Source organism: Pseudophryne corroboree, chromosome 1 (genome assembly GCF_028390025.1).
Source record: "Pseudophryne corroboree isolate aPseCor3 chromosome 1, aPseCor3.hap2, whole genome shotgun sequence".
Classification (NCBI taxonomy): domain Eukaryota; kingdom Metazoa; phylum Chordata; class Amphibia; order Anura; family Myobatrachidae; genus Pseudophryne; species Pseudophryne corroboree.
Window position 1 is genome coordinate 523,686,389 of NC_086444.1, and position 27,333 is coordinate 523,713,721.

Genomic DNA, 27,333 nt, shown 5'->3' on the forward strand with positions numbered 1-27,333 from the left:
TGAAGAATTTGTGAGCGATGTTTTAAAGACACTGATGAATGAAGAACTTGTGAGCGATGATGAAAGACACTGAAGAATTTGTGAGCGATGTTTAAAAGACACAGATGAATGAAGAACTTGTGAGCGATGGTGAAAGACACTGAAGAATTTGTGAGCGATGTTTAAAGACACTGATGAATGAAGAACTTGTGAGCGATGATGAAAGACACTGAAGAATTTGTGAGCGATGTTTTAAAGACACAGATGAATGAAGAACTTGTGAGCGATGGTGAAAGACACTGAAGAATTTGTGAGCGATGTTTTAAAGACACAGATGAATGAAGAATTTGTGAGCGATGGCGAAAGACACCGAAGAATTTTTGAGCGATGTCTCAAAGACACAGATGAATGAAGAACTTGCGAGTGATGGTGAAAGACACTTAAGAATTGGTGAGCGATGTATAAGGCCCATTATGCAGCTGTTATATTCTTGGGGGAAGGGGGGGGGGGAATAAATCAGAGATATATACATTTAAATGGGATCATCGGTGTAATTTCCTTACATTGGTTGTAAGGCACATAGGGGTATATGCAATTGTGGTCGAATTCCCGAAAATGTCGAAAAACTGGACATTTTTGCCAAAAAATATTAATTCGACAATGCAATTCAGTACTTTTCGTCAAAAAAACGGACTTTACAAATTCGACTTTTTGAAATTCGACATTTGTCAAATTCGACATTTCTGCAATGGTACAAATGCGGCAATTCGACAAAAGTATATTCAATTGAAGATTGTAAATTCGACAACAGTGCTTTTAGACAGTAAATTCGTCATTTTCAATCCGCCACACTTTGCTGGCGGAATCTAATAAAAATAAATTAAAAACATGTTTTTTTTTGTGTTTTTTTATTGGTAATAGCATGTCTATTTATATTAGAAGGGATTAGGTACTTGGTTTGTCTATTTTGGAGGCACAAGTATTATTTATATATTTTTAAAAATATATATATATATTTTTTTTAATGGAATGGTAAAAATCTGGAGAAAAAAATGCGTGGGGTCCCCCCTCCTAAGCATAACCAGCCTCGGGCTCTTTGAGCCGGTCCTGGTTGCCAAAATACGGGGGGAAAAATGACAGGGGATCCCCCGTATTTTAACAACCAGCACCGGGCTCTGCGCCTGGTCCTGGTGCAAAAAATACGGGGGACAAAAAGAGTAGGGGTCCCCCGTATTTTTTGGACCAGCACCGGGCTCCACTAGCTGGACAGATAATGCCACAGCCGGGGCCACTTTTATACAGCGCCCTGCGGCCGTGGCATTAAATACCCAACTAGTCACCACTGGCCGGGGTACCCTGGAGGAGTGGGGCCCCTTCAATCAAGGGGTCCCCCCCCAGCCACCCAAGGGCTAGGGGTGAAGCCCGAGGCTGTCCCCCCCATCCAAGGGCTGCGGATGGGGGGCTGATAGCCTTTTGAAAAATGAAAGAATATTGTTTTTTCCAGTAGTACTACAAGTCCCAGCAAGCCTCTCCCGCAAGCTGGTACTTGGAGAACCTCAAGTACCAGCATGCGGGAGAAAAACAGGCCCGCTGGTACCTGTAGTTCTACTGAAAAAAAATACCCAAATAAAAACAGGACACGCACACCGTGAAAGTAAAATTTTATTTCACACCTGCCGACACACACATACTTACCTATGTTGACACTCTGACACTGGCCACGACCCCCTCGTCAGTGAAGAATCCGGGGTACCTGCAAAAAAAATTATACACACCAAAAAGCAGAGTCCGGATCTTTTTTATAATCCACGTACTTGTCAAAATAAAAAAACGAACACCCGGACCAGGCGGACTGAAAGGGGTCCCATGTTTACACATGGGACCCCTTTCCTCGAATGCAGAGAACCCCCGTGACTCCTGTCACAGAAAGGTCCCTTCAGCCTATCAGGAAGCGCCACTTCGTGGCACTCTCCTGATTGGCTGTATGCGCGTCTGAGCTGGCAGATAGCGCATCGCACAGCTCCCTCCATTAGTTTCAATGGTGGGAACTTTGCGGTCAGCGGTGGGGTTACCCGCGGTCAGGTGACCTCACCGCTGACCGCAAAGTTCCCACCATTGAAAGTAATGGAGGGGGCTGTGCAATGCGCGTCTGAGCTCAGACGCGCAGAGCCAATCAGGTGAGTGCCACGAAGTGGCGCTTCCTGATTGGCTGAAGGGACCTTTCTGTGACAGGAGTCACGGGGGTCTCTGCATTCGGGGAAAGGGGTCCCATGTGTAAACATGGGACCCCTTTCAGTCCGTGTGGTCCGGGTATTCGTTTATTTTTTTTGCCAAGTACGTGGATTACAAATCACAGGACAAGGGATTGAAGTGAGTATAATTTTATTCACAGGTACCCCGGATCGTCGTCGACATTGGAGACGTGGCAGTCGACGGGTCAACATAGGTAAGTATGTATGTGTCGGCATGTATGAAATAAACTTTTACTTTCACAGTGTGTGTCTCCTGTTTTTATTTGGGTTTTTTTTCCAGTAGAACTACAGGTACCAGCGGGCCCATTTTTCCGCCCGCATGCTGGTACTTGTGGTTCTCCAAGTACCAGCTTGCGGGAAGGCTTGCTGGGACTTGTAGTTCTACTGGAAAAAACAATATTCTTTCATTTTACTCAAGGCTATCAGCCCCCCATCCGCAGCCCTTGGATGGGGGGGACAACCTCCGGCTTCACCCCTGGCCCTTGGGTGGCTGGGGGGGACCCCTTGATTGAAGGGGTCCCCACTCCTCCAGGGTACCCCGGCCAGGGGTGACTAGTTGGCTATTTAATGCCACGGCCGCAGGGTGCTGTATAAAAGTGACCCCCGGCTGTGGCATTATCTGTCCAGCTAGTGGAGCCCGGTGCTGGTCCAAAAAATACGGGGGACCCCTACTCTTTTTGTCCCCCGTATTTTTTGCACCAGCACCAGGCGCAGGGCCCGATGCTGGTTGTTAAAATACGGGGGATCCCCTGTCATTTTTTCCCCCGTATTTTGGCAACCTGGACCGGCTCAAAGAGCCCGAGGCTGGTTATGCTTAGGAGGGGGGACCCCACGCAATTTTTTTTCGTGTTTTTTCCCGTTTTTCCACGGTTTTTTTACATTTTTAAAAATCTAATCAAAATCCGTCAAATCGGCCGTTTTTCGACAGCGGGACTGTCGAATCCGTTTTTTATTGAATATGTAGAATTCCGGCACCCACCTGCCGGAATTCGACGGTCGAATTGTGTCGAATTAAAAAACAGGCGAAAAATTGCCGCGATTTGCCGGCAATTGCATATACCCCACAATGGGGCAGATGTATTAACCTGGTGAAGGCATAAGGAAGTGATAAACCAGTGATATGTGCAAGGTGATAAAGGCACCAGCCAATCAGCTCCAATATGTAAATTAACAGTTAGGATCTGATTGGCTGGTGCCTTTATCACCTTGCTCATATCACTGGTTTATCACTTCCTTATGCCTTCTCCAGGTTAATACATCTGCCCCATTGTGATCTCTATGTCTACATGCATTTTTAAATAAGGTTTCTAATGGCCACTTATATAGAACCTCTTGTAAAACACAATACACGGGCAAGCCCTGAACAGTATTAGGGTCATTTCATCAACAAATGCTTTAGGCTCATTTACATTTGGATGCAAATAGTAGGTGTTACTTTCACAATCTCCCTGAAATGCTTTCTCAATAGTAGGCATGTATGTCCTCATTACCCACCCCATTCTATAGTACTGCTAATCATAGGCGTGTGCAGGACATTATATTAGGGGGTGCACGATTAGAAGGGCGTGTTTAGCACCGCCTATTGGACATGTCTAACACCACCTAATGGGCGTGTCTAGCACCACCTATCAGGCGTGTCTACCACCACATATTGGCACTCAATGTAAAATATTGATGCACAGATATATATATATTTATTTATTTATTTATTTTTGCTGCATGAGTATTATTAATGGCTTTCTAGCGTCCTCTGCAGCCTGCTGTCTTCCTGGTGGCACTTGTAAGTGCTTAATAAAAGTTTACTTTCTTTTAATTATATTACATATATATTCATGTGCATACATATATACACATGTATATACATACATATAAACACACACATACACACTCATACACATGTGATATATATATACACATGTGTATATATATGTGTACTGTATGTATATATACAGTGTCGGACTGGGGCATGAAGGGCCCACCAGGGAAATGTAATCACAGGGGCCCACTAAAGGCGCTGCCATATGCTGGAAGGGGTGTGGCCACATGACCAGAGGGGAGTGGCCAGCCATTAGAGGCGCCACCTAGCATAGTATATAAAGAAAAAGAGCTCTACCTCGCTGTCCACTTCAAGCTGTTGTGTATGTGCCTGGGTTACCCCGGGAGAGAGCAGTAGTATACATGTGCCTGGGTTACACCGGGAGAGAGCAGTAGTATACATGTGCCTGGGTTACACCGGGAGAGAGCAGTAGTATACATGTGCCGGGTGGTCTTCAGGTTGCCGACTGTCGTGATCCCGGCGCACAGTATACCGGCGCCGGAATCCCAACAGCCGGCATACCGACACTTTTTCTCCCTCGTGGGGGTCCACGACCCCTCTGGAGGGAGAATAAATAGCGTGTAGCGCGCCACCATGCCCGCAGCGTAGCGAGCGCAGCAAGCCTGCAAGGGGCTCATTTGCGCTCGCCGCGCTGTCGGTATGCCGGTGGTCGTGCTTCCGGCGCCGGTATGCTGGTCGGCGGGAGCCCGGCCGCCGGCATACCATACCACACCCCATGTGCATGGGTTACTCCGGGAGAGAGCTGTAGTATACATGTGCCTGGGTTACACCGGGAGAGAGCAGTAGTATACATGTGCCTGGGTTACACCGGGAGAGAGCAGTAGTATACATGTGCCTGGGTCACACCGGGAGAGTGCAGTAGTATACGTGCCTGGGTCACACCGGGAGAGAGCAGTAGTATACGTGCCTGGGTTACACCGGGAGAGATCAGTAGTATACGTGCCTGGGTTACACCGGAAGAGAGCAGTAGTATATATACACCTGAGATAATCTGGGAGAGAACAGTAGATACACATAATGACTGGAGTATATTGCCAGAAACACATACGCGCCCCGCAGTGCCAGATACACATACGTGCCCAGCAGTGCCAGTTACAGATATGCCCCCATGGTGCAGGATACACATACGCCTGCCAGTGCCAGTTACACATATGCCCTGACGGTGCAGGATACACATATGTACCCCAGTGCCAGTTACACAAATGCCCCCACGGAGCAGGATACACATATGTACCCCCAGTGCCAGTTACACAAATGCCTCCACAGTGCAGGATATACATATGTACCTCCAGTGCCAGTTACACAAATGCCCCCACAGTGCAGGATATACATATGTACCCCTAGTGCCAGTTACACAAATGCCCCCACAGTGCAGGATATACATATGTACCCCCAGTGCCAGTTACACAAATGCCCCCACAGTGCAGGATATACACATGCCCCCACTGTGCAGTATATACACATGCCCCCACAGTGCAGGATATACACATGCCCCCACTGTGCAGGATATACATATCCCCCCCTCCCCGTTACACAAATGACCCCCACAGTGCAGGATATACATCCCCCCCCCTTCCCCAGTGCCAGTTACACAAATGACCCCCAGTTACACAAATGCCCCCCACAGTGCAGGATATACATATCCCCCCACAGTGCCAGTTACACATACTGTGGCAGTTTACGCGTTACTCACCACCGCCGCCCGGGCTCTGCTGCTGCTCCGTGTCTTTGGGCCGGGGAGGAAAGCGCAGCTTGCGCCTCTCCTGGCCCTCAGTCCCACTCTGCGTGGGATCTAATTACCGCCGCTGCCCTGGCTCTGCTGCTGCGTGCGCTTCTCCTTCCCCTCAACTGACTCTGCCGGCCAGTGTGTGCTGCCGTTCTCTCTCCCAGGGCCACTGACGGCAGCATGTTACAAGCGCCGCGCCGCTGCTCCACGTTATTATAGTAGGGCCCGCCCTCACATAAAAGAGGATGTGGCCAAAAATCAGTGGGGCCTACCGCTGGTTTCACCGGCTCCCCGGCGGCCCAGTCCGACACTGTATATACATATATATATGCATGTTTAATATGCTATGTATATGTATGTATATATATATATATATACAGTGTATATGTATATATATATATATATATATATATATGTGTGTGTGTATATACGGTATATATATGTGTAGATAGATATATATATATATATATATATATATATACACATGCATACATACATACATACATACACACACACACACACACACACACTAGTTTTACGGACCCAGCATATACTGGGTCACCTCAGTCCCCACCCCCCGTGATTGGCTCCACCCAGTTCTGGAAAAAAACCCATGCAAATCCTGCGTTTGCCACTGATAGAGAGAGAGAGAGATACAGATATAGAAAATCTGTTTAATATATGTTCAATTTGTATATTTTATTACCATGGATTATAGCCTAATCTCTCAAAATTTATATTGATATTGAATTTGAACTTGTCCTCCTCCAAGAGGAACGCTGTATTCTGTGGCGTTGGCACATGAGGAGAGAGAGAGCATGGGTGGGAGCATGAGCGGGCATGCACGCTGCATGACGTCATCACGACACATCCCACATGTTAGAGGAACTGGGAGTAGGATTATGTCAGTGATGCTGCACCATAAAAATGAATGACAGCCAGACTGAGCGGAGGGGGTGGCGGGCGCAATGGGCGGGAGGACAGAAATGAGCACACTCAGCGATCGCTGATACTGCAGCAGGTGTGTGTGAGGGGGTTACAGACATTAGGGGGTGCCTGTGCGCACCAGGCACCCCCCCTGCGCAAGCCTATGCTGCTAATCCTATTAGATTATTAACCCTAGTAACCCTTTATGTTAATTGTCTCAAAATGTTTCCAGTAAATCCAAATCAATGCAAGTTGTCATACAAATCCATACTACAGTGCTGTGGAATATATTGGTATTTAAATAATAAATATGATTTTAAACTGAATGTAAAGTTCCTCCACGTAATGTAGGTATGCATGCCCTCCTCCAGTAACAGATGCCAGACTCTTGTATTTTTAGGTCACAACTAAATCTGACTAGTGTACAAGTGCATTGTACTGTGAGCACAAGGATGACAGTGGGTGAAAAGAGCTGATGAAGAAATGTCACTGTGAATTACCATTGCCAATGTAAACAACAAGGCGGTACAGGGCACATTCCCATTCATCTATGAATGATAGGGAGGACGAGGAGGGAGGAGGGAAACTGCTGTGACAGTCTATCAGGTTCATGTGCCTTTAGCAGTGCCTTAGTTACCAGCCAGCCAGCAGCACATCTGAGGCATAGGCTGCTGCATATAGAGGTACAGTATACCAACAGCTTTCCTCATTATCACTAGAGAGAGGGCTGAGTAACCTGTGACTGCAGCACAGACAGAAGACTGCCCTTGCCTGGAGCAGACAGATCAGTGAGAAGCTGCCGCAGTGAAAGAGATAGTCTCCTATGGGCAGTGGGGAAGGAAGGAGACTGCTGTGAGGTCTGCAGTGTGACATACCCCCTCTCATACAGTACATCTCTGCTTTGCCTCTATTCAGATCTGCTCCCTCATCCATCCTTCAAGCACAGACAGCCGGGCAGCACTGCAACATGGGGAAGAAGATGAAGAAAGGCTGCGACTGCAAACGGATACTGAAAAACAACTGGCTGCTCCTGACTACCGTGGTGGCTGTGGTTCTAGGTCAGTGCTCTGCCTGCTGCATGTACAGCTTCCATGTTCTGTCTCCGTAGCTGCCAGGACCATCCTCGCTGCTCACGTCGCACAGTGCAGGAATCTGCTTATTTCATTGTCTGCAGCATAGACCCATCAACTAGCAGCATATCACGTTATGTCCAGACTCCGAATCAGGGGATGCAGTGCCATTAATTGCAAGGATTACATTTCATGTGAAGTGTAGGGTGGGTGCGGATAATTTGCTAATCATAAAACTCATTATTATACAGTGTCTTAGCTAGCAGTTTCCTGCATCTGTCTGACTCATTTACTTGTAGAACGTGTGCTAGGAGCTGTACGTTCTGCTGCTGCAGACTCATATTCCCTGCTAATCATTACATTCAGGTAGTAACTGTCTATAGTAAATGGCAATAGTTATACAGCTATTGGCCTATAGGTAAATTATGTTGGAACTACTGTAGGCCAATTACATGCATATTCCTAATTATCTTGAAAATACTGTCATTATTCCTGTTCTGCTAGCAGGTAGTATCTGGCTCTGGGTACATTGCTTAGTACATATGTTTCCTAGATATTCTCCATTTATTTTATTTGCATATGATTCCAATCACTTTTTTGTATTTTTTTTATTTATTAAAATTAGTTACACTCATTGATACAAACCTTCCACACTGTTCTTACGTTTTAGTGGTAGCTTGATTTTTTTTTTAATCCCATTGCAATCATAAGTATTGCCCAAATGCCTATACCTACTCTAAACAGATTATTTTCTACATTGAGAATACCCAGTTTGGAAACTTTATAAAGCTAAGTGGTACTCTACAACAATCACCGATGCATGTATTATTATTATTATTATTATTATTATTATTATTATTATTATTATTATTATTATCATTAGAGTATCCCACCTGTCAAAGTTGCCTCCTATCTGCAGACTTTCAAAATCCCTAATACTCTACATGTACACAATCAGAACTAATACAAGGTGTGAGATCGGGTACCGTTGCTGGTGTTTAAATGCCGTTGTAACGGCACTTCACACCTTCGAAGGTAATTTGATTGACCCCTATGTATTTCTGTCTGAGACAAATCATGACTACTGAGATGGGCAGAGCCGGCCCTAACCAATATGATGCCCTAGGCAAGATATTGGTTGGTGCCCCCTAGCACCGCCCCTAGTTCTGCAGGAGATGCCTGGCATGAGTCAGCTGGCAGCTCTGCTAACATCGGGCGCCTTTTGTTTATGAAATTGCATCTTATTTGCACTGCTATGTTGCTTGGATGCACAAGCAGCTTCTGCTGATTAAAATGATATGCAGCATGCCCATATTCTGTGTGCGACTGCGGCTGTATCTGCATATACGAAATGCTACATTACAGTGATTTCCAGGAATACACACAATGTAGCATTTCATATGCAGATACAGCCGCAGTCACACAGAAAATATAGGCATGCCGCATATCATTTTAATCAGCAGAAGCTGCTGGTGCCCCTAAGCATACCAAATGCCTTAGGCATTTGCCTAGTTTGCCTATGCCTAAGGCCGGCTCTGGAGATGGGCTCAGTAGTCATGATTTGTCTCAGACAGAAATACATAGAAATACAACGGTACCCGATCTCACACCCTATGTGGGCTCGAATCAGCCCCAATTTGCACAAAATTGCTCAGACCTCTATGGGGTGGCAAGCAGTTTTGTGCCGCAATGTGCCCCTTCCGCTATGATTTGCAGCTGTGATGATATCCCAGCCAATTGAATTTACCCAGTTGTTTGTCATCTCTTTGCTACAGTATAATGTACTGTATTAAATTGGTTCATTACCCTAGTTTCATTGTTTCACTGAAGCTCCTTCAGTACATTTGTTGGGTTTATTACACATAAACTTTTATATATTTAAATAATCTATAATCCGAGGAAGTTTCTAGGCATAGACCTGTCTGTTTTACTTTGTGAAAATTAAAACTATCTATATTTGTTTTTATTTAAACGTTGGTCCTTTGTTGTACAAGAACATAATCATTGTTAGTAACCAGTAAGATAAAATATATCATTTAACTGTGCTTTAAATAAAAAAAATAGCTGAAGCAACATTTTCACTGCATCATACAAATATTATCATGGGTACTAATTTAGCTTCAAGAATTTTTATTTGTATAATTAGCAAGGGGTACAGAATGAAAACGGGAGGCTACAAAGAAACAGTCAGGAGACAATTACATACATAAAAGTACACTACATAGATGCAAACATACAAAATACAATAAAAATACAAACCATCGAATAAGCAAACTGGCAATTGAAAGGCTAAAACAAGTGAACCAGAGGCCCCAGATCAAGCATCTCACTATACAATACAATAGGTCACCTTCATTAAATAAGAGGAAGTTCTAGAATCACAGGTAACATTGTGTCCATTTAAGCTATCTTTCCCTTCACTTACTGTATCTGTTTACCAAACAAAGTTGCATTCAGAAAGAAATACTGACAGACTTTCTGACTGTCTGTACTATAGCTTTCTATTCTGTTGCAGCTGACTATATTTAGATGGACTCTGAACATGATATACACACATAAAACCCAGTTCCAACTAGCTGATCATAGCCGTTGACATATTGGCCTAAGGAACAAAGATATGCACATTGACAAAACATACTTGACATTGATATAATGTCTCAAAAGCTTATTAAACAAACAAGAAGTGTCATATTATTTTTGTACTGTAAATAGTGATAGGTATACTGTGGACTCCTTGTGCTCCATCTCTGAACAGGTAGAACAATCATTGCACTAATGGTTAGCATTACTGCCTCACAGCACTGAGGTCATGGGTTCAAATCCCACCATGGCCCTAACTGTGTGGAGTTTGTATATTCTCCTTGTGCTTGTGTTGGTTTCCTCCGGTACTCCGGTTTCCTCCCACAATCCAAAAATATACTGGTAGGTTAATTGGATCCAAACAAACTTGATAATAGCATGAATGTGTGAGCGTACATGTGGTAGGGAATATTGGTGCAGATGTATTAACCTGGAGAAGGCATAAGGAAGTGATAAACCAGTGATAAGTGCAAGGTGATAAACTCACCAGCCAATCAGCTCTTAACTGTTAATTTACATATTGGAGCTGATAGGCTGGTGCGTTTATCACTTTTCACTTATCACTCGGTTATCACTTCCATATGCCTTCTCCAGGTTAATACATCTGCCTCACAGATTGTAAGCTCCACTGGGGCAGGATGATGTGAATGGCCAAATAGTCTCTGTAAGGCGCTGTGCTATATAAATAACTGGTATTAAATAAATAACTAATAATTGTGCTTCATATGATACAGCAGCTTCCCCTCACTGTCAGGCAGGGACCAGCAGTGAGGTAAATGGCTGAGGAGCCACTGGCTAGTACCAGAGCCAGATTCACACACAATATATGAGCCCAAGGGTTCATGTGGGCATTATACACAGGTGCAACAGTATATACTGCTGGAAATTTGGTGAGTTTTGATCAGAGATGTGCGGACAAGGTAGACAGGTGCGGAACTGCTTCACCTGTCATAGACTTTTAAACTCCAGAGTTTTGACTGAAAAATTATTAGAATAATACTAAGAAGATATTTCTAATATAGTCTTTCATATACTTTAAATAGTCAAAATGCTGCCTCGCCTGCCTCACCTCACCGCACGTCACTGCTGTCAGGAAAGGGAAAGGATGCTAGTCAAACCAGCTAGATACTAATGATGATAACTCCCAACATCACGAAGGGCCAAAGTAGAACTTAAAATACACACTATAATCTGTAAAGGTCCCCTACAACTGAAGATTCAACCACTTGATCTTACCACCAAGCAGTCTGAAACTAGTGTGTGGGGGCAATTCAGTGAGATCCACGCATTCAGTTCAAGCCCAAATGCATAGATCCTACAGTGCACTATTAGTGATTAGGTAATATCTGCTGAAATGTGCAGATGCTGCCATTGTCTAGAACAGAGGTTCTCAAACTCGGTCCTCGGGGGCCCACACAGTGCATGTTTTGCAGGTCTCCTCACAGAATCGCAAGTGAAATAATTAGCTCCACCTGTGGACCTTTTCAAATGTGTCAATGAGTAATTAATACACCTGTCCACCTGCTGGGTTACCTGCAAAACATGCACTGTGTGGGCTCCCGAGGACCGAGTTTGAGAACCTCTGGTCTAGAAGATTCCTTAGCCATCCTGTGGTCATTTATGATCAAATTAGTTCTAGCTCTGACACATTGTGAATACTATTCTTCACTTCATAATACATACTGTACTGCATACCTACCAACTGCCTTGATTCCCCCATGTTTGTCCTTACCCAGAGGACTTTAGGTATGTCTCCGTTTATTAATTCAAAGCTAAATTGGGGAATGGGAGGAAAGTTGGGGACAGACTAGCTCTTCAGCAACGTGACAATGCTAGAATGTTTTTTACATCCATTATAGATGCCAGTCTTACTAAATATATAGGACAAAAAGTGACAGTCCGGATAGAAAGAGGGATAAGAAGAATTAGGGGCAAAGATGCACTATCCCCCAACATATTCATGTTAAATAAATTAATTGCACTGTTTACGTTAATATGGGAAATCTGGAAATGGTAGTGTTAAACTGAACAAATTACAAAGTAAAATGTTTGTCCAGTGCTATGCGTAATACTCAAAACAGTCCATTCAGGATGGAGGTCTCATTAGAGTAAGCTTTTAACCCTTTCATTTCCAATTTGCGCAGATAAGCTGGTATGATGAGTGCCTATAGCATTCGAGATGATAACCACTTTGGCTCACGTCACAGCTCTCTTTTTTCACAAGTTAAAGCCTTTTCTCAGGATACTCAGGAAGCTTCTGGTGCATTTTGTACTAATTATCTAAAGGGTATAGGCAGATTCCTTATGTTGGTTACTTTAATAGACTGAGCTTCCCAACTTTCATGTTCTCTGTATTCTGGCTTACAAAAAACACAACCAAACCCCCTCCAGGAAAAAAGGGAGGTCTATACAAGGAAAAGGAAATAATAGAGGCGTTCATAGAACTCTCTATACTGTGCTCCAAGAAATAACAGCCAAAGGAATCCAGAAATAAATATCCTAAAAGTAATTTTATTCTACCACATATAAAATCATTATAATCATATATATGACATTTTCCTTTGTAGATTCAACTCTAGTCGATTGACTATTCCAGCTATGTAGAACAGGGCACACTTGTCATACTGTGTAACAATTATATTCAACACTTTGATAAAAATAAGTAACAATGTATGTGCAGTAAAACAGCAGCTTAAAAAGCCATATCCATATCCATATAACTATATAATTGACCAATGTCAATAAAGACCCATGGAGAATGCCGGACGTCCCCGGGATTATTAAATTCGTGATGACTATGAAGCCGCTGGAATACAAACAGATTAACTGTTAATGTGCCGTTATATTGTTATGTTTTTTGTAGTAGCTGAGTATAGTTACCAAGCCCAGATGGGTACACGGCGTTATGCTGATAGTGAAGGCGCCATTGAGTCCAGTATTTGGAAGGACCATGATAATTTACGCGTGGGGTCTCCACACGATAATATGGGGTCTATTCATAAAGAAAACGAAAACAGAATTGCTACTTATCACTATACATCGCATCTCTTCGATGCGATGTATAGCTGTAATAAGTAGCAATTCATGTATACTCACCCTTCCGACGATGCGCTGCGGTGTCTGGGGCTCCTGCAGTGAGGTCTTCTCCAGCAATCCCTCCCTGCGATGCGCGGAGTCCAGCGGCGGGTCCCTTTGCGCATGCGCAGCTTGATGACCTCCCGGCAGGCCGCAGTGGCTGCTAGGAGGTCGGGGGCGGGGCCAGCGCCAGGTGCCGAGCTGCGATCAGGGAAGCATTGAGCTTCCCTGCCGTCTCCGCACGGTAGCGTCTAGATTCTCTTTGTGCAGAGGACCTTTCCCATAACCCCCTGGGTCCATGTCACAATCTATTTAGAATAGAAAAGTGTGGCGAGCGAAGCGCAGTGGAGCGAGACACCGAGCCCCGATGTGTGGCGAGCGTCCAATGCTGCATAGAAGAAAAAAAATACCCCAAACGAACGGAGAACGAAGAAAACATTTAGGAGCTGTAAGAGCGGAAGTTGTCTCCTGCCCACTCGTTTTGTCACGTCCAGGTCCTTTGCACGAAGGCAACATAGACACAACCGTCTCCGCACCACAGTTCAGGTTACGCCGTCCTGAGATGGCGAACCTGAACTCCATGGAGAAGCGGAAAGCAGAGCTTTCCGCAACTTCATGAATCGCACTCACCATACAAAGGTATGGTGATGCGATTCAGGCACAGAGCGGGGGTACCCGTTCTGTGAATTGCAGTAGGCAGAGATAAGCCCTGTTTAACGCAAAACAGGGCTTTTCACTGCTGCATAAATAGACCCCTAAGTCTTTATACTTGCCGCTTCCAATATATTAACGATGTAAGCAGTAAAAGTGCTGCTGGCAATAGCGTTTCCACACTCACCGCTGCAGCCGCGCTGTCAATGTCCGTAGCACAGGTGTCAAAGTGCTGCTGGTGTTGGCGGCGTGTGGACCGCACTTGCCCATGTACTATTGCAGCCACTGAGTGGAGCGGTGGATGTGGAGTCCCGCAAAAGTCGTCGAATTCGGTCACAGACCAAGCTGGAGGGGAATTGGCTTCCCTTCTCCAATGCAGCGTTTGAGACGGCTTTGATGGCGTTGTCTGCATGGTATGGTCGGTAGCTGGATTGTCCACCTGAAGCTTGCTATCGGCACTGTGGGCGTTTCGTCATGACTACACGTGACTTTTTCAAAGAGATACAAGGGTTAAAACAAACTATTTAAGACAACTCAATGGCACTTAGAGCATAAATTATGTTTTGACATTCAATTTACAAGTACAAATATAATTAATTTAAGACAAATTGTGGTATTGTTTTGAAGGAGCCCTGTAAACATAGAAAGTACAACATGTCAGTTCCACCATAATATATTAGTGTATTGTTAAATTGTGTTATACCCAACCCACTATATAGCTTTTAGTAACAGCATTTTCAGGAGCTGAAGCTTATTCACCTTCAATTTAAAGCATACAGTAGTTTTCAATGTAACAGAAATGGGACCAGCAGCCACTGCACAATCACCCTTACTACTGTTAGCCCAATAACTTACCATAATTAATAAGTATTTAAAAATCTGCACTAGAATATTGTTTTAAGTACTGCATGTCATTAACCCGGCCCTTAAATGTGACAAAGTAAGAAATCATTTGTGCTTTTTACCCCTCCCCTCCCTGTCTATACCAAGAAAAAGTCCAAAAAATAAAATAAAATAATGCAGTGCAAACCTCTAGAACACACATAGTCATCAATTCAAGTAAGTGCAGGTGGGGCAAATTTTCATTGCAGCTGTACATCATCTCAGCCCCATTCATCCCATCTCACCCCAGACTCATGAATTTATTTATTTTTAAACAATCTTATGGAGCCACAAAAAAAATTCAGGAAATTTTAAATGCGGCACTTATGCTCTTAACTGACTCATAGCTCATTGAATTAACCCCATAATGAGAGTTACAGGTATATAGGAGCATTGCTCAAAGATACAAATCTGCAGTAAAACATTAGTAACCAATCAGTAATTAGCTTGTCTAATACAGGTTATACTGATAATTTACTAACTGTGACTAAACATAAGAACATAGAAGTAGGTAAGAACCACTTGGCCATTTAAGTAGGTACACACTTTTACGATCACTTGGCTGATCGAGTTTTGAACAGCCAAGCAGTGTGTATACAGGTTGACACATGTGAAGCAGCAACAGCAGCAGTGAGGTGAGCAGTTCCTCTGTGGGGTGTAGTATGGTTTGTCGGCAGTCGGGGTCCCGGCGACCAGCATGCCGGCGCTGGAATCCTGACCGCCGGCATACCGACAGCTGGGCAAGCGCAAATGAGCCCTTTTGTGGGCTCGCTGTGCTCGCCACGCTGCGGGCACGGTGGCTATCTATTCTCCCTCCAGGGGGGTCGTGGACCCCCAAGAGGGAGAAAAGATGTCGGTATGCCGGCAGTCGGGATTCCGGCGCTGGTATGGTGGTCGCCGGGAGCCTGGCCGCCGGCAACCTGTAGACCACCCCCTCTGTGGGATCGGGTAATCGGGCCATAGATTGTATAGGGGTGTACACAGCTTTATACTGGTACGCCATAAACATCTTTTTGCTAAATTGCAACTATCTGTAAACCTTGCATAGAACAAGGGGCATAAGTCTATTCTGGAACTTAATGCTTCCCTGTAAAAGTGCTCTTTGTAACTTTTGCTGGCTTGTGATTGAGGCTAGAAAGTCTATGCTGCTACCACCATTGGTCCGTTACTTTACTCTTTTCAACTTTTCCGTTACCTTGTAACAAATTCTACTTACTGTAGTGTTATTTTAATTTAACACTATATATTTCAGAAAAGGCAGCCCCAACACTGACACTCCTGGCACTGTGATAAATAATTGTACAAATATAGATGGAAATAGATATTCACACTCTAATGAGCCCTACACACTGGGTGATAACACTCAAAGATCTAAACGATCTTGTTCATTAATGAACGAGATACCGTTCATATCTTTCAGTGTGGAGGCACCAGCGATGAACGATGCGCGGCCCCGCGCTCATTCATCACTGGTGCTCCGTCGCATGCGCATGCAGGCCAATATGGACGATATCGTCCATATTTGCCTGCACTGCTATGGAGCCGGGTGACAGAGGGGGAGTGAAGAAACTTCACTCCCCCCGTCACTGCCCCCCTGCCGCCGGGTCACCCGTCGGCCGTATCCGCCGTCGGGCAGCTCGGCGGCGGATCGCGCAATGTGTAGGCCCATAAGAGTGCATTAATCCACCTCAGCTGTACGTAATAAGGGTTTGGTTAGGACCCCTGTTTGGCTGACAGAAAAGACAATCAATAGATGATTACTGTGCTTGTGGATGCTTGTTACTTATATCACATCAAATATACATACATGAGATTTTTTTGTATGACCATTGGTCCTCAGAAATGAATAAGTATTAAGAATTAGGAAGGCCTGTGTTTATATAATATCGCATTTATTGTGCAATCACAATCAGAAATATGCATCAAATATATATACATCATTAAGCAACAATTTAATGGTAAAATTCCAAGGAGAGTGATAACATCAATTACTGTATTTGGTGCCAGGAAGGGTAATTATACCAGTGTATAGTGCTTGGATAAACGAACTTATTAGCCGAGATGCCGGCAATTGCAGCACTATTATATACATCCAGCTCTGAAGTGCATATCAGCTACTAATGATACTATTTGGACACAAACAGCCACTGTGAACATCATTGTTACAAATTAACTAAAATACATTATTTTCATTCTTTGGAGGAGGATAATGTCTGGGAGTTTGCCAATAGTTACTATTTCCAAAGTATTTTATACTATCATATGAAACTTGTTTTAATGTATGCATATGAAGGAGAGAATAATTGATATTATCACTCTCCTTGGAATTTTACCATTTTATTGTTGCTTATTGATGTATATTTTTGATGTATATTTCTGATTGTGATTGCACAATAAATGTGATATTATATAAATAATATTAATTCTAAATACTTATTCATTTCTGAGGACCAACGGTTACACAAAAAATCTCATATATATATATATATATATATATATATATATATATGTCAAAAATAAGGAGAGCGCACCAGTGAATAATAATAAAAGGTAACAATTTACTTATGTAAATATCCACGTACATGTAAGTTTAGATTAATGCACTTAGCCACTCTCTCCGATAACTGCCGCCACGGTATACTCCTTCGGCCAGCGGGGTATTTCTCTCGGAGAAGCCGTCTGCTCTGTATCAGACGGGAACCAGAACTTCGTCTGCAGATGCAAGCCACGCCCAACACGTTTCGTCACTTGGGGACTTCGTCAGGAGCTGTGTTATTGGATCCTCAAAGTTCACCTTTTAACCATTGCTTTTTGCACTGATTGGTTAATTGCTTTAGGCTAATTTCTAACACTAATTACATTGTTTTTTTAAACATCCTTTCTGTGATTTCATATACATTTAACAGAAACTCATAATTTACATAAGTAATAACAACTCGCAACAATAAAACTACCAATACTGTTATAATGACTTAAAAAATATTTTTTTGCCCAAAAATCATAACTGATTAGCCACCATACGATGCTATTCACGCTACTAGCCCCTTTGATTGTTGTACCTTAGTTTTTGCACATGGTTCCAATTTAGCTTTTCTAATTGTCTTTACAACGAGCAGCATTCGCCTGTAGCCATCAGTATATGTTTTTAGGGCTCACAAATTTATACCATATTTATTTAATATATCATAGACATTTCTCTCTCTTAATAATAATACAATAATTCTAAAAAAGACAGATACTAAAATACGACTGATACACATACCTATTTAGTCCAATCTAAAATCTATATGCTCCTACTCCTATATCCCCCTTCCTACTAATACCCAGACTCTCATGAAGACCGGACGCTTAAATTTGTGAGCCCTAAAAACATATACTGATGGCTACAGGCGAATGCTGCTCGTTGTAAAGACATTTCATATACATTTAACAGAAACTCTTAATTTACATAAGTAATAACAACTCGCAACAATAAAACTACCAATACTGTTATAATGACTTAAAAAATATTTTTTTGTCCAAAAATCATAACTGATTAGCCACCATACGATGCTATTCACGCTACTGGCCCCTTTGATTGTTGTACCTTAGTTTTTGCACATGGTTCCAATTTAGCTTTTCTAATTGTCTTTACAACGAGCAGCATTCGCCTGTAGCCATCAGTATATGTTTTTAGGGCTCACAAATTTATACCATATTTATTTAATATATCATAGACATTTCTCTCTCTTAATAATAATACAATAATTCTAAAAAAGACAGATACTAAAATACGACTGATACACATACCTATTCAGTCCAATCTAAAATCTATATGCTCCTACTCCTATATCCCCCTTCCTACTAATACCCAGACTCTCATGAAGACCGGACGCTTAAATTTGTGAGCCCTAAAAACATATACTGATGGCTACAGGCGAATGCTGCTCGTTGTAAAGACAATTAGAAAAGCTAAATTGGAACCATGTGCAAAAACTAAGGTACATCAATCAAAGGGGCCAGTAGCGTGAATGGCATCGTATGGTGGCTAATCAGTCATGATTTTTGGACAAAAAAAGATTTTTTAAGTCATTATAACAGTATCGGTAGTTTTATTGTTGCGAGTTGTTATTACTTATGTAAATTATGAGTTTCTGTTAAATGTATATGAAATCACAGAAAAGATGTTTAAAAAAACAATGTAATTAGTGTTAGAAATTAGCCTAAAGCAATTAACCAATCAGTGCAAAAAGCAATGGTTAAAAGGTGAACTTTGAGGATCCAATAACACAGCTCCTGACGAAGTCCCCAAGTGACGAAACGCGTTGGGCGTGGCTTGCATCTGCAGACGAAGTTCTGGTTCCCGTCTGATACAGAGCAGATGGCTTCTCCGAGAGAAATACCCCGCTGGCCGAAGGAGTATACCGTGGCGGCAGATATCGGAGAGAGTGGCTAAGTGCATTAATCTAAACTTACATGTACGTGGATATTTACATAAGTAAATTGTTACCTTTTATTATTATTCACTGGTGCGCTCTCCTTATTTTTGACATTACCTAGAAACCCCCGACTCCTGGCAGGAGTGGATGAGCGGGCACTACATGAGTTAACTAATAAACTCTGGACATACTACAGTGTGCGCGGATCAGAATTCTACATTTTATATATATATATATATATATATATATATATATATATATATATATATATTTGATGTGCTATAAGTAACAGGCATTCACAAGCGCAGTAATCATCTATTTATTATTTTAATTTAACACTAAAGTGCACTTGAAAACCAGAAACTGGTGCATGTAATTGTAAAATGGCATTTGTACTCATAGCTCAAAACATTTGCCGTTTTTGAAATGACGAAAGCAGATGTCTAATTTTAGGGGGCAAGGCTAGAGTCACACATAGCGGCCAAGCGGTTCCTGGCCAGGAGGTGGGTTTTGTGTTCACACGGATCCTGTTCTGCAGGATGCTGCAGAACAGGATCCGGCCACTGACACACGGGATTTAATAGAACTCAGTGCACAGCCGCACTGTGTGAACACATACATTGAAATGTATGTGTTCACATTGAAATCCCGCCATCCTGTCATCCGGCCCGACCGCAGCATGCTTCGGTTGGATCCGGCGGTGACGGGACTGCCGCATATGTGTGGGCGCCTGAATGGGACCCGCTTGGCTGCTGTGTGTGGCCGTTATGTGTGGTTTACCTACCCTAAAAGCACCTTTAGGAAATTGTAGTAGATAACCCTCCCTGATCAATTGTATGGACCTGCAGAACTGCTTGTGCTGCTTGGTAACTAGAATGCATTGGTTACATTAAACTGTTAAGCTTTGAGCTACAGTCCAGGGTTTCCCAAACTCCATCATTACAGACCAGGGGGGTCATTCCGAGTTGTTCGCTCGGTATTTTTCTTCGCATCGCAGCGATTTTCCGCTAACTGCGCATGCGCAATGTTCGCACTGCGACTGCGCCAAGTAAATTTGCTATGTAGTTAGGTATTTTACTCACGGCATTACGAGGTTTTTTCTTCGTTCTGGTGATCATAGTGTGATTGACAGGAAGTGGGTGTTTCTGGGCGGAAACAGGCCGTTTTATGGGAGTGTGTGAAAAAACGCTACAGTTTCTGGGAAAAACGCGGGAGTGGCTGGAGAAACGGAGGAGTGTCTGGGCGAACGCTGGGTGTGTTTATGACGTCAAACCAGGAACGACAAGCACTGAACTGATCGCAGATGCCGAGTAAGTTTGAAGCTACTCAGAAACTGCTAAGAAGTGTCTATTCGCAATTTTGCTAATCTTTCGTTCGCAATTTTGATAAGCTAAGATTCACTCCCAGTAGTAGCGTGTGCAAAGCTGCTAAAAGCAGCTTGCGAGCGAACAACTCGGAATGACCACCGAGGTTTTAAGGATATCCATGCTTGTGCACAGGTGACTTAAATAGTACCTCAGTCAATTTGACTTAACCATCTGGACTCAAGCATGGATATCCTTAAAATCTGGACTGCAATGACGCTGTTTTTGAAACTCTGAGCTACACAATGATGCTGATCCAACGCACAGTGTTATTATTACAATCTAACCTAAACTCTCTTTAAAAAGGTGAGAATACACCTTGCTTGCTAAATTTTGGGATCTTCGGGTCCAAGTGGCAAGTGAAAGGTTTGTTGTGACACAATTTGCATCATCAAACTTCCACTTATGTCCATAGAAGATCCTCGTCTTCTGCTTATATTATAGAATTTATGACATGCATTATTAATTTATGGTTTTTTTGTAAAGTTTGGGAACTGTGGTCTACTCACTGTAAAATCCGCTTAGCTCACATGATTTAATTGATTAGATCTTGCGTATATACTCTATGAACGAACATTTAATTACATTCTTAATATGATACTTCACTTACTACGCCAGTCTCTCTTCATCCTGCTCCTACCTCACGCTGCTCCCCGCCCCCACACATTTCAACTCCCTTTCATTAAATAAAAAAATAGCTGGTTGACAAGCCCCATAGTTCATCCTTCATGAGATTACATTTTGAGATTTCATAATAGTGTATCTTACCCTCTGTTCATTTTCCCTGTTATTGCTTGTATTTCTATGGGCCTGTCAACTTTGTAATAAATAAAGCTTTTATTCTTATCAAGTAAAAAGGAAGGACGGTTAGGACGTGTTCCAAGTGCAACCGCAATATAAGAAAATCACTTTAGAATGTTCTGTTTTCCTGCATTTTGACTAACTTGTGGTTAGTGTGTGAACAGCTCATTTGTGCAGTCATAGTAGTCAGAGCATTCTGCAGCAGTATTACAGATACACTGTTGTCATATTGTGTTCCTGAACACAGCAGTTGAGAATGTTTGAAAAACGCCAATATGAGAAGACCCATAAGGCTAATTTCATTATAAAAATACTTCAGTTATAATGTTAGCATTCGGCCAATATATGTGTCTGATTTCTATTATATTTAATCCCAAAATACTTTTTTTAGCCGCTCCTGTGAATCACAGTAATAGTTTGTAGGCTTTATATGCTTTAAAAATGCAGTACCAAGTTGAGTATCCCATATCCAAAATGCTTGGGAACAGAAGTATTCTGGATATCGAATTTTTCCATATTTTGGAATAATTGCATACCATAATGAGATATCATGGCGATGGGACCCAAGTCTTAGCACAGAATGCATTTATGTTTCACATACACCTTATACACACAGCCTGAAGGTCATTTAATACAATATTTTTAATACTTTTGAGTATTAAACAAAGTTTGTGTACATTGAGCCATCAGAAAACAAAGGTTTCACTATCTCACTCTCACTCAAAAAAATCCGTATTTCGGAATATTTGGATATGGGATACTCAACCTGTATTGGTTTCAGAAGGACAGTATTGTGTGCAATTAGTGTGGCTGTGAATTAAAATTCCCATGATTCCATTTCCATTGGTTATCATTCTCCCCAAAATATATATTTATGCTATGGGGAAGAGAGTGTGTGCCATGGCCCCCTCCATGCCCCCTTCTTCTCCAAGTACCCTTTGTATTGCAAGGGAATCTGTTAGTAGGACACCTCCCAACTGTCCTGGAGGTGGGAAAAAGTCCAGATTTGTGGGCAGTTCCCTGAAAATGTGAACTGACCTCCACTAAATCAAGAAAATGAAAACTGTGACTCAGTAGGACATTGTATCCCAACCTCGGTCCTCAAGGCACACAAACAGTCCAGGTTTTAGTCACATCCATGCTTGAACACTGATGGATAAATCAAAATATCAAGTACCAATTAAGTTACCTGTGCTCAAGTATGGCTAGCTTTAAAACCGGAACTGTTAGTGTAACTTGAGGACTGGGGTTGGGAACCTCCGTTCTAGGAGAACAGGCAGTGCTGTATTCTAAAATAAATGTAACTAGCTTAATGTATTGGTGCTACTTGTTTAAAAGTAGACATGTACTTAGAGCAGCAGCACTGTTTATTGAAGATCGCCATCTGCACGTTGGTGCAAATGCCAAAACAAGGGGCCTAATTTAGATCTGATCACAGCAGAAAATTTGTTATCTAATGGGCAAAACCATGTGCACTGCAGGGGGGGGCAGATATAACGTGCAGAGAGAGTTAGATGTGGGGGGGGGTGTTCAAACTGAAATCTAAATTGCAGTGTAAAAATAAAGGAGACAGTATTTACCACGCACAGAAACAATATAACCCACCAAAATCTAACTCTCTCTGCAAATGTTATATCTGCCCCCCCCCCCCCCCTCTCCCTGCAGTGCATATTGGCCCTCATTCCGAGTTGTTCGCTCACAAGCTGTTTTTAGCAGCTTTGCACACGCTAAGCCGCCGCCCACTGGGAGTGAATCTTAGCTTATCAAAATTGCGAACGAAAGATTAGCAAAATTGCGAATAGACACTTCTTAGCAGTTTCTGAGTAGCTCCACACTTACTCGGCAACTGCGATCAGTTCAGTCAGTTTCGTTCCTGGTTTGACGTCACAAACACACCCAGCGTTCGGCCAGACACTCCTCCGTTTCTCCAGCCACTCCTGCGTTTTTCCCAGAAACGGTAGCGTTTTTCCGCACACACCCATAAAACGTCCAGTTTCCGCCCAGAAACACCCACTTCCTGTCAATCACATTACGATCACCAGAACGAAAAAAAAACCTTGTAATGCCGTGAGTAAAATACCTAACTGCATAGCAAATTTACTTGGCGCAGTCGCACTGCGGACATTGCGCATGCGCATTAGCGACTAATCGCTCCGTTGCGACAAAAAAATAACGAGCGAACAACTCGGAATGACCCCCATGGTTCTGCCCATTAGCTAACAAATTTGCTGCTGCGATCAGATCTGAATTAGGCCCAAAGGGCCAAATTCAGACCTGATCGCTGGGCAGCGATTTTTGCAGCCCTGCGATTAGATAGTCGCCGCCTACTGGGGGAGTGTATTTTAGCTGTGCAAGTGTGTTAACGCATGTGTAGCAGAGCTGCACAAACTGATTTTGTGCAGTCTCTGCGCAGTCCAAGACTTACTCAGCCACTGCGATCACTTCAGCCTGTCCGGTATCTGGAATTGACATCAGACATCCTCCCTTCCAATGCTTGGACACGCCTGCGTTTTTCCAGATACTCCCTGAAAACAGTCAGTTGCCACCCACAAACTCCCTCTTCCTGTCAGTCACCTTGCGATCACCTGTGCGATTGCTTTTTTTGCACCATCCCGTCGCTATGCACTGATCCCCTGATCCCCGTTGCTGCGGTCCGTCGCCCCTGCACATTGCAGTGCATACGCATGCGCAGTTCGGACCTGATTGCAGGCTCTGAGAAAACACAACCTAGCGATCAGGTCTGAATTACCCCCAAAGTCCTTCCCTTGCGTACATCTGTTCAGCTGAATGTGCAAGGTGTCAGGAATCGACTCACCAAGCTGACATCTGTCCGCCGCTGCGGACTCCGTCCTGGGTCCCTGCGTTCATCTGTCATCCGCGTCTCTGCCATCAGACGCCATCCTGGGCCTGGGAGCGCTCCTGTGACAGCGGGCGTGTAGCACGCCGCGTTCCCGCTGGGCCGCGGCATGGGCGCCGCCATGACAGCCTCCAGCAGTCAGCATACGGCGGCCAATCCGGTGCTTGGCCGCACCCACTTTTCCTCACTCCACCAATGACTGTGCAACAGGGGGTATATATGAAGCTGCAGGATCAGTCTGCAGGCATCCTGAACTTTGTGTCACTCCTGCGACTCATGTGTAAGGATCTGGTTCCTGTTTCCTCCGTGTACCTGGATACCTACCTGCTGTTCCGTGTTCCTGGCTATCTACCTAAGACTCTGTACTCCTGGTTACTTCTCACAGCTCCGTGGAACTACAAGCCCCAGCAATACCTGCTTCCATCTACAGGCTTCACACTCACCACCATCTCTGTGTGCTTCAGCCTAGCAGTAGAGACTGACTCCAGGTGTGTTCCATCTCTCCACCTGTGATACAGCTTGCTTGCTGCCAGTGCCTCATCACCTGCACTGTGGACATTGTCAGACTCCTGCCTCTGCTACCAGGTTTGCCATACAACACCATCTCTGCTGGCTCCACGTTTTAATCTGCTCTGGTTCCCATACCAGAATATTCTCTGCCAAGTTATACTCATCTGTGTTCATTCATCTGTTATCATTATTACCGGTTATCATTTCATCAGTCACCATTCATTCATTTGCCATACTTCTGTTACCATAGACTTTCAGCTTCCACGCTGCACTATTGACATTTGCATTTCTTATTGTTATTTTCTGCTGCCGTTTTGTGAATCATCTGTATAATAAATATCATTGCGCTCATGCGCAGAAACATAATCCAGCCTCCTCGCTTTCTCCCATCTACCTCCACTGACCCACTAGCGCCCCCTCCGGGGACACAGACAAAACCAAGTCTGACAGTAAGTTCAGGATCGATGGACTCGGACGGTGGACGGAGTGTGGGGTCAGAGGCCTTGCAAAATCTGGTCTCCCGTTTGGATGGTCAAGAGGCTGCGCAGCAGCAGATGTTCCAGTTCCTGCAAGGGATGTCCTCCCGGATTGATACACTACAGCAAACCCTGCCTAGTGTACACACTTCTACAGTTCCTGTTACTCCAGCACCTGCCAGTACTGTGAGTTCTTCTATGCCGCCTGCATCAGCTCCAGTGTCACGTCTGCACCTGCCCGTGCCAAGCAAGTATGATGGCAGCCCAAAGTTATGTCGCGGGTTTCTTAACCAATGTGAAATCCAGTTTGAATTGTTGTCACATAATTTCCCCACGCCAAGATCCAAGGTTGCCTACATCATCTCTCTACTCTCTGGATCTGCTTTGAGTTGGGTGTCTCCTCTGTGGGAACGTGCTGACCCTCTGATGAACAACTATGCAGAATTCGTGTCAACCTTCAGACGGATCTTTGACGAGCCAGGTCGTGCAACATCAGCTTCTGCAGACCTAATCCAACTTCGTCAAGGTACCCGAAGTATGGGACAATATGTCATCCAGTTCCAGACGTTGGCCGCAGAGATTCAGTGGAACAATCAAGCCCTGGTGGCAGCTTTCTGGCATGGACTCTCTGATCGGATTAAGGACGAACTGGCGACCCGCGATCTTCCTGAGCAATTGTCTGATTTAATTTCCTTGTGCATCAAGTTGGACTCTCGCATCCGCGAACGCAATAATGAACGTGCTCGTGGTGAGCCACGCAGATCAAGGATGATACCTTCCGTACAGTTCCAGTCTCCACCTTCTGATGAGCCTATGCAAATAAATAGGTCCCGCCTAACTCCTGAGGAGCGGTCAAGAAGACTTCGTGAGAGACTGTGTCTTTATTGTGCGGCTGCAGGTCACCAGATTAATTCTTGCACAGTGCATTCGGGAAACGCCAGATCCTGACTTGTAAAGGAGGAGTCAAGTTGGGATCTTCTAGACAAGCTCCTTCTAATCAAGACCTTATCCTTCCTGTGACTTTAGAGACTTCAGTTGGGCTTCAATCTGCATCTGCATTAGTGGACTGTGGAGCCGCAGGAAACTTCATCACCCAAGCTGCGGTAAATAAATTTTGCTTGCCTGTATGTGAACTTTCTTACCCAGTCTACATTACCGCCGTGGATGGTAGCCGAATCTCCAAGGGGAATATCTCTCACCAAACTGCACCAGTGGTTTTGGGAGTTGGGTTCCTACACTCAGAATTAATAAAGTTCTTAGTCATTCCTCAAGCCACCCAGGAGATCGTTTTGGGCATGCCCTGGCTCCAGCTACACAATCCACAGTTTGACTGGTCAGCGTTACAACTTACTTCTTGGGCTTCACATTGCCATCAGTCCTGTTTAGCCCAAGTTTGTCCTATCAAGTCTACTGAAGTAAAAACCCAGTCAAGTCTTCCTGCGGTTTATCAAGATTTCTCTGACGTCTTCAGTGAAAAAGCCGCTGATGTCCTGCCGCCCCATAGAGAATGGGATTGTCCCATCGATCTCCTTCCCGGCAAGAAGCCACCTAGGGGGCGTACCTACCCGTTATCTGTTCCCGAAACTGAAGCGATGAGCGACTACATCAGGGAGAATTTACAGAAGGGATTCATCCGTCCTTCATCATCACCCGCTGGTGCAGGCTTCTTCTTTGTTAAAAAGAAGGATGGAGGACTGCGTCCATGCATTGACTACCGGGGTCTCAATGACATTACCATTAAAAATAGTTATCCATTACCACTCATTACCGAATTATTTGACAGAGTTAAGGGAGCCCGCATCTTCACCAAGTTAGATCTCCGCGGTGCCTACAACCTCATCAGAATCCGGAGTGGTGACGAATGGAAGACAGCTTTTAACACTCGAGATGGTCATTACGAGTACCTGGTAATGCCATTCGGGTTGAGT

The 27,333-nt window shown here is 43.9% G+C and overlaps 1 protein-coding gene across 1 annotated transcript in view; it reads left to right on the forward strand.

The window, feature by feature from the left end:
- The first annotated feature begins 7,296 nt into the window (after nt 1-7,296).
- Nucleotides 7,297-27,333, forward strand: part of SLC1A1 (solute carrier family 1 member 1) — a 125,544-nt gene continuing 105,507 nt past the window's right edge. Inside the window, exons 1-2 of the mRNA XM_063913973.1 lie at nt 7,297-7,404; nt 7,637-7,779. Coding sequence (XP_063770043.1) covers nt 7,689-7,779 — 91 coding nt within the window. The 5' untranslated portion in view covers nt 7,297-7,404; nt 7,637-7,688. The remainder of the gene's footprint in view (nt 7,405-7,636; nt 7,780-27,333) is intronic.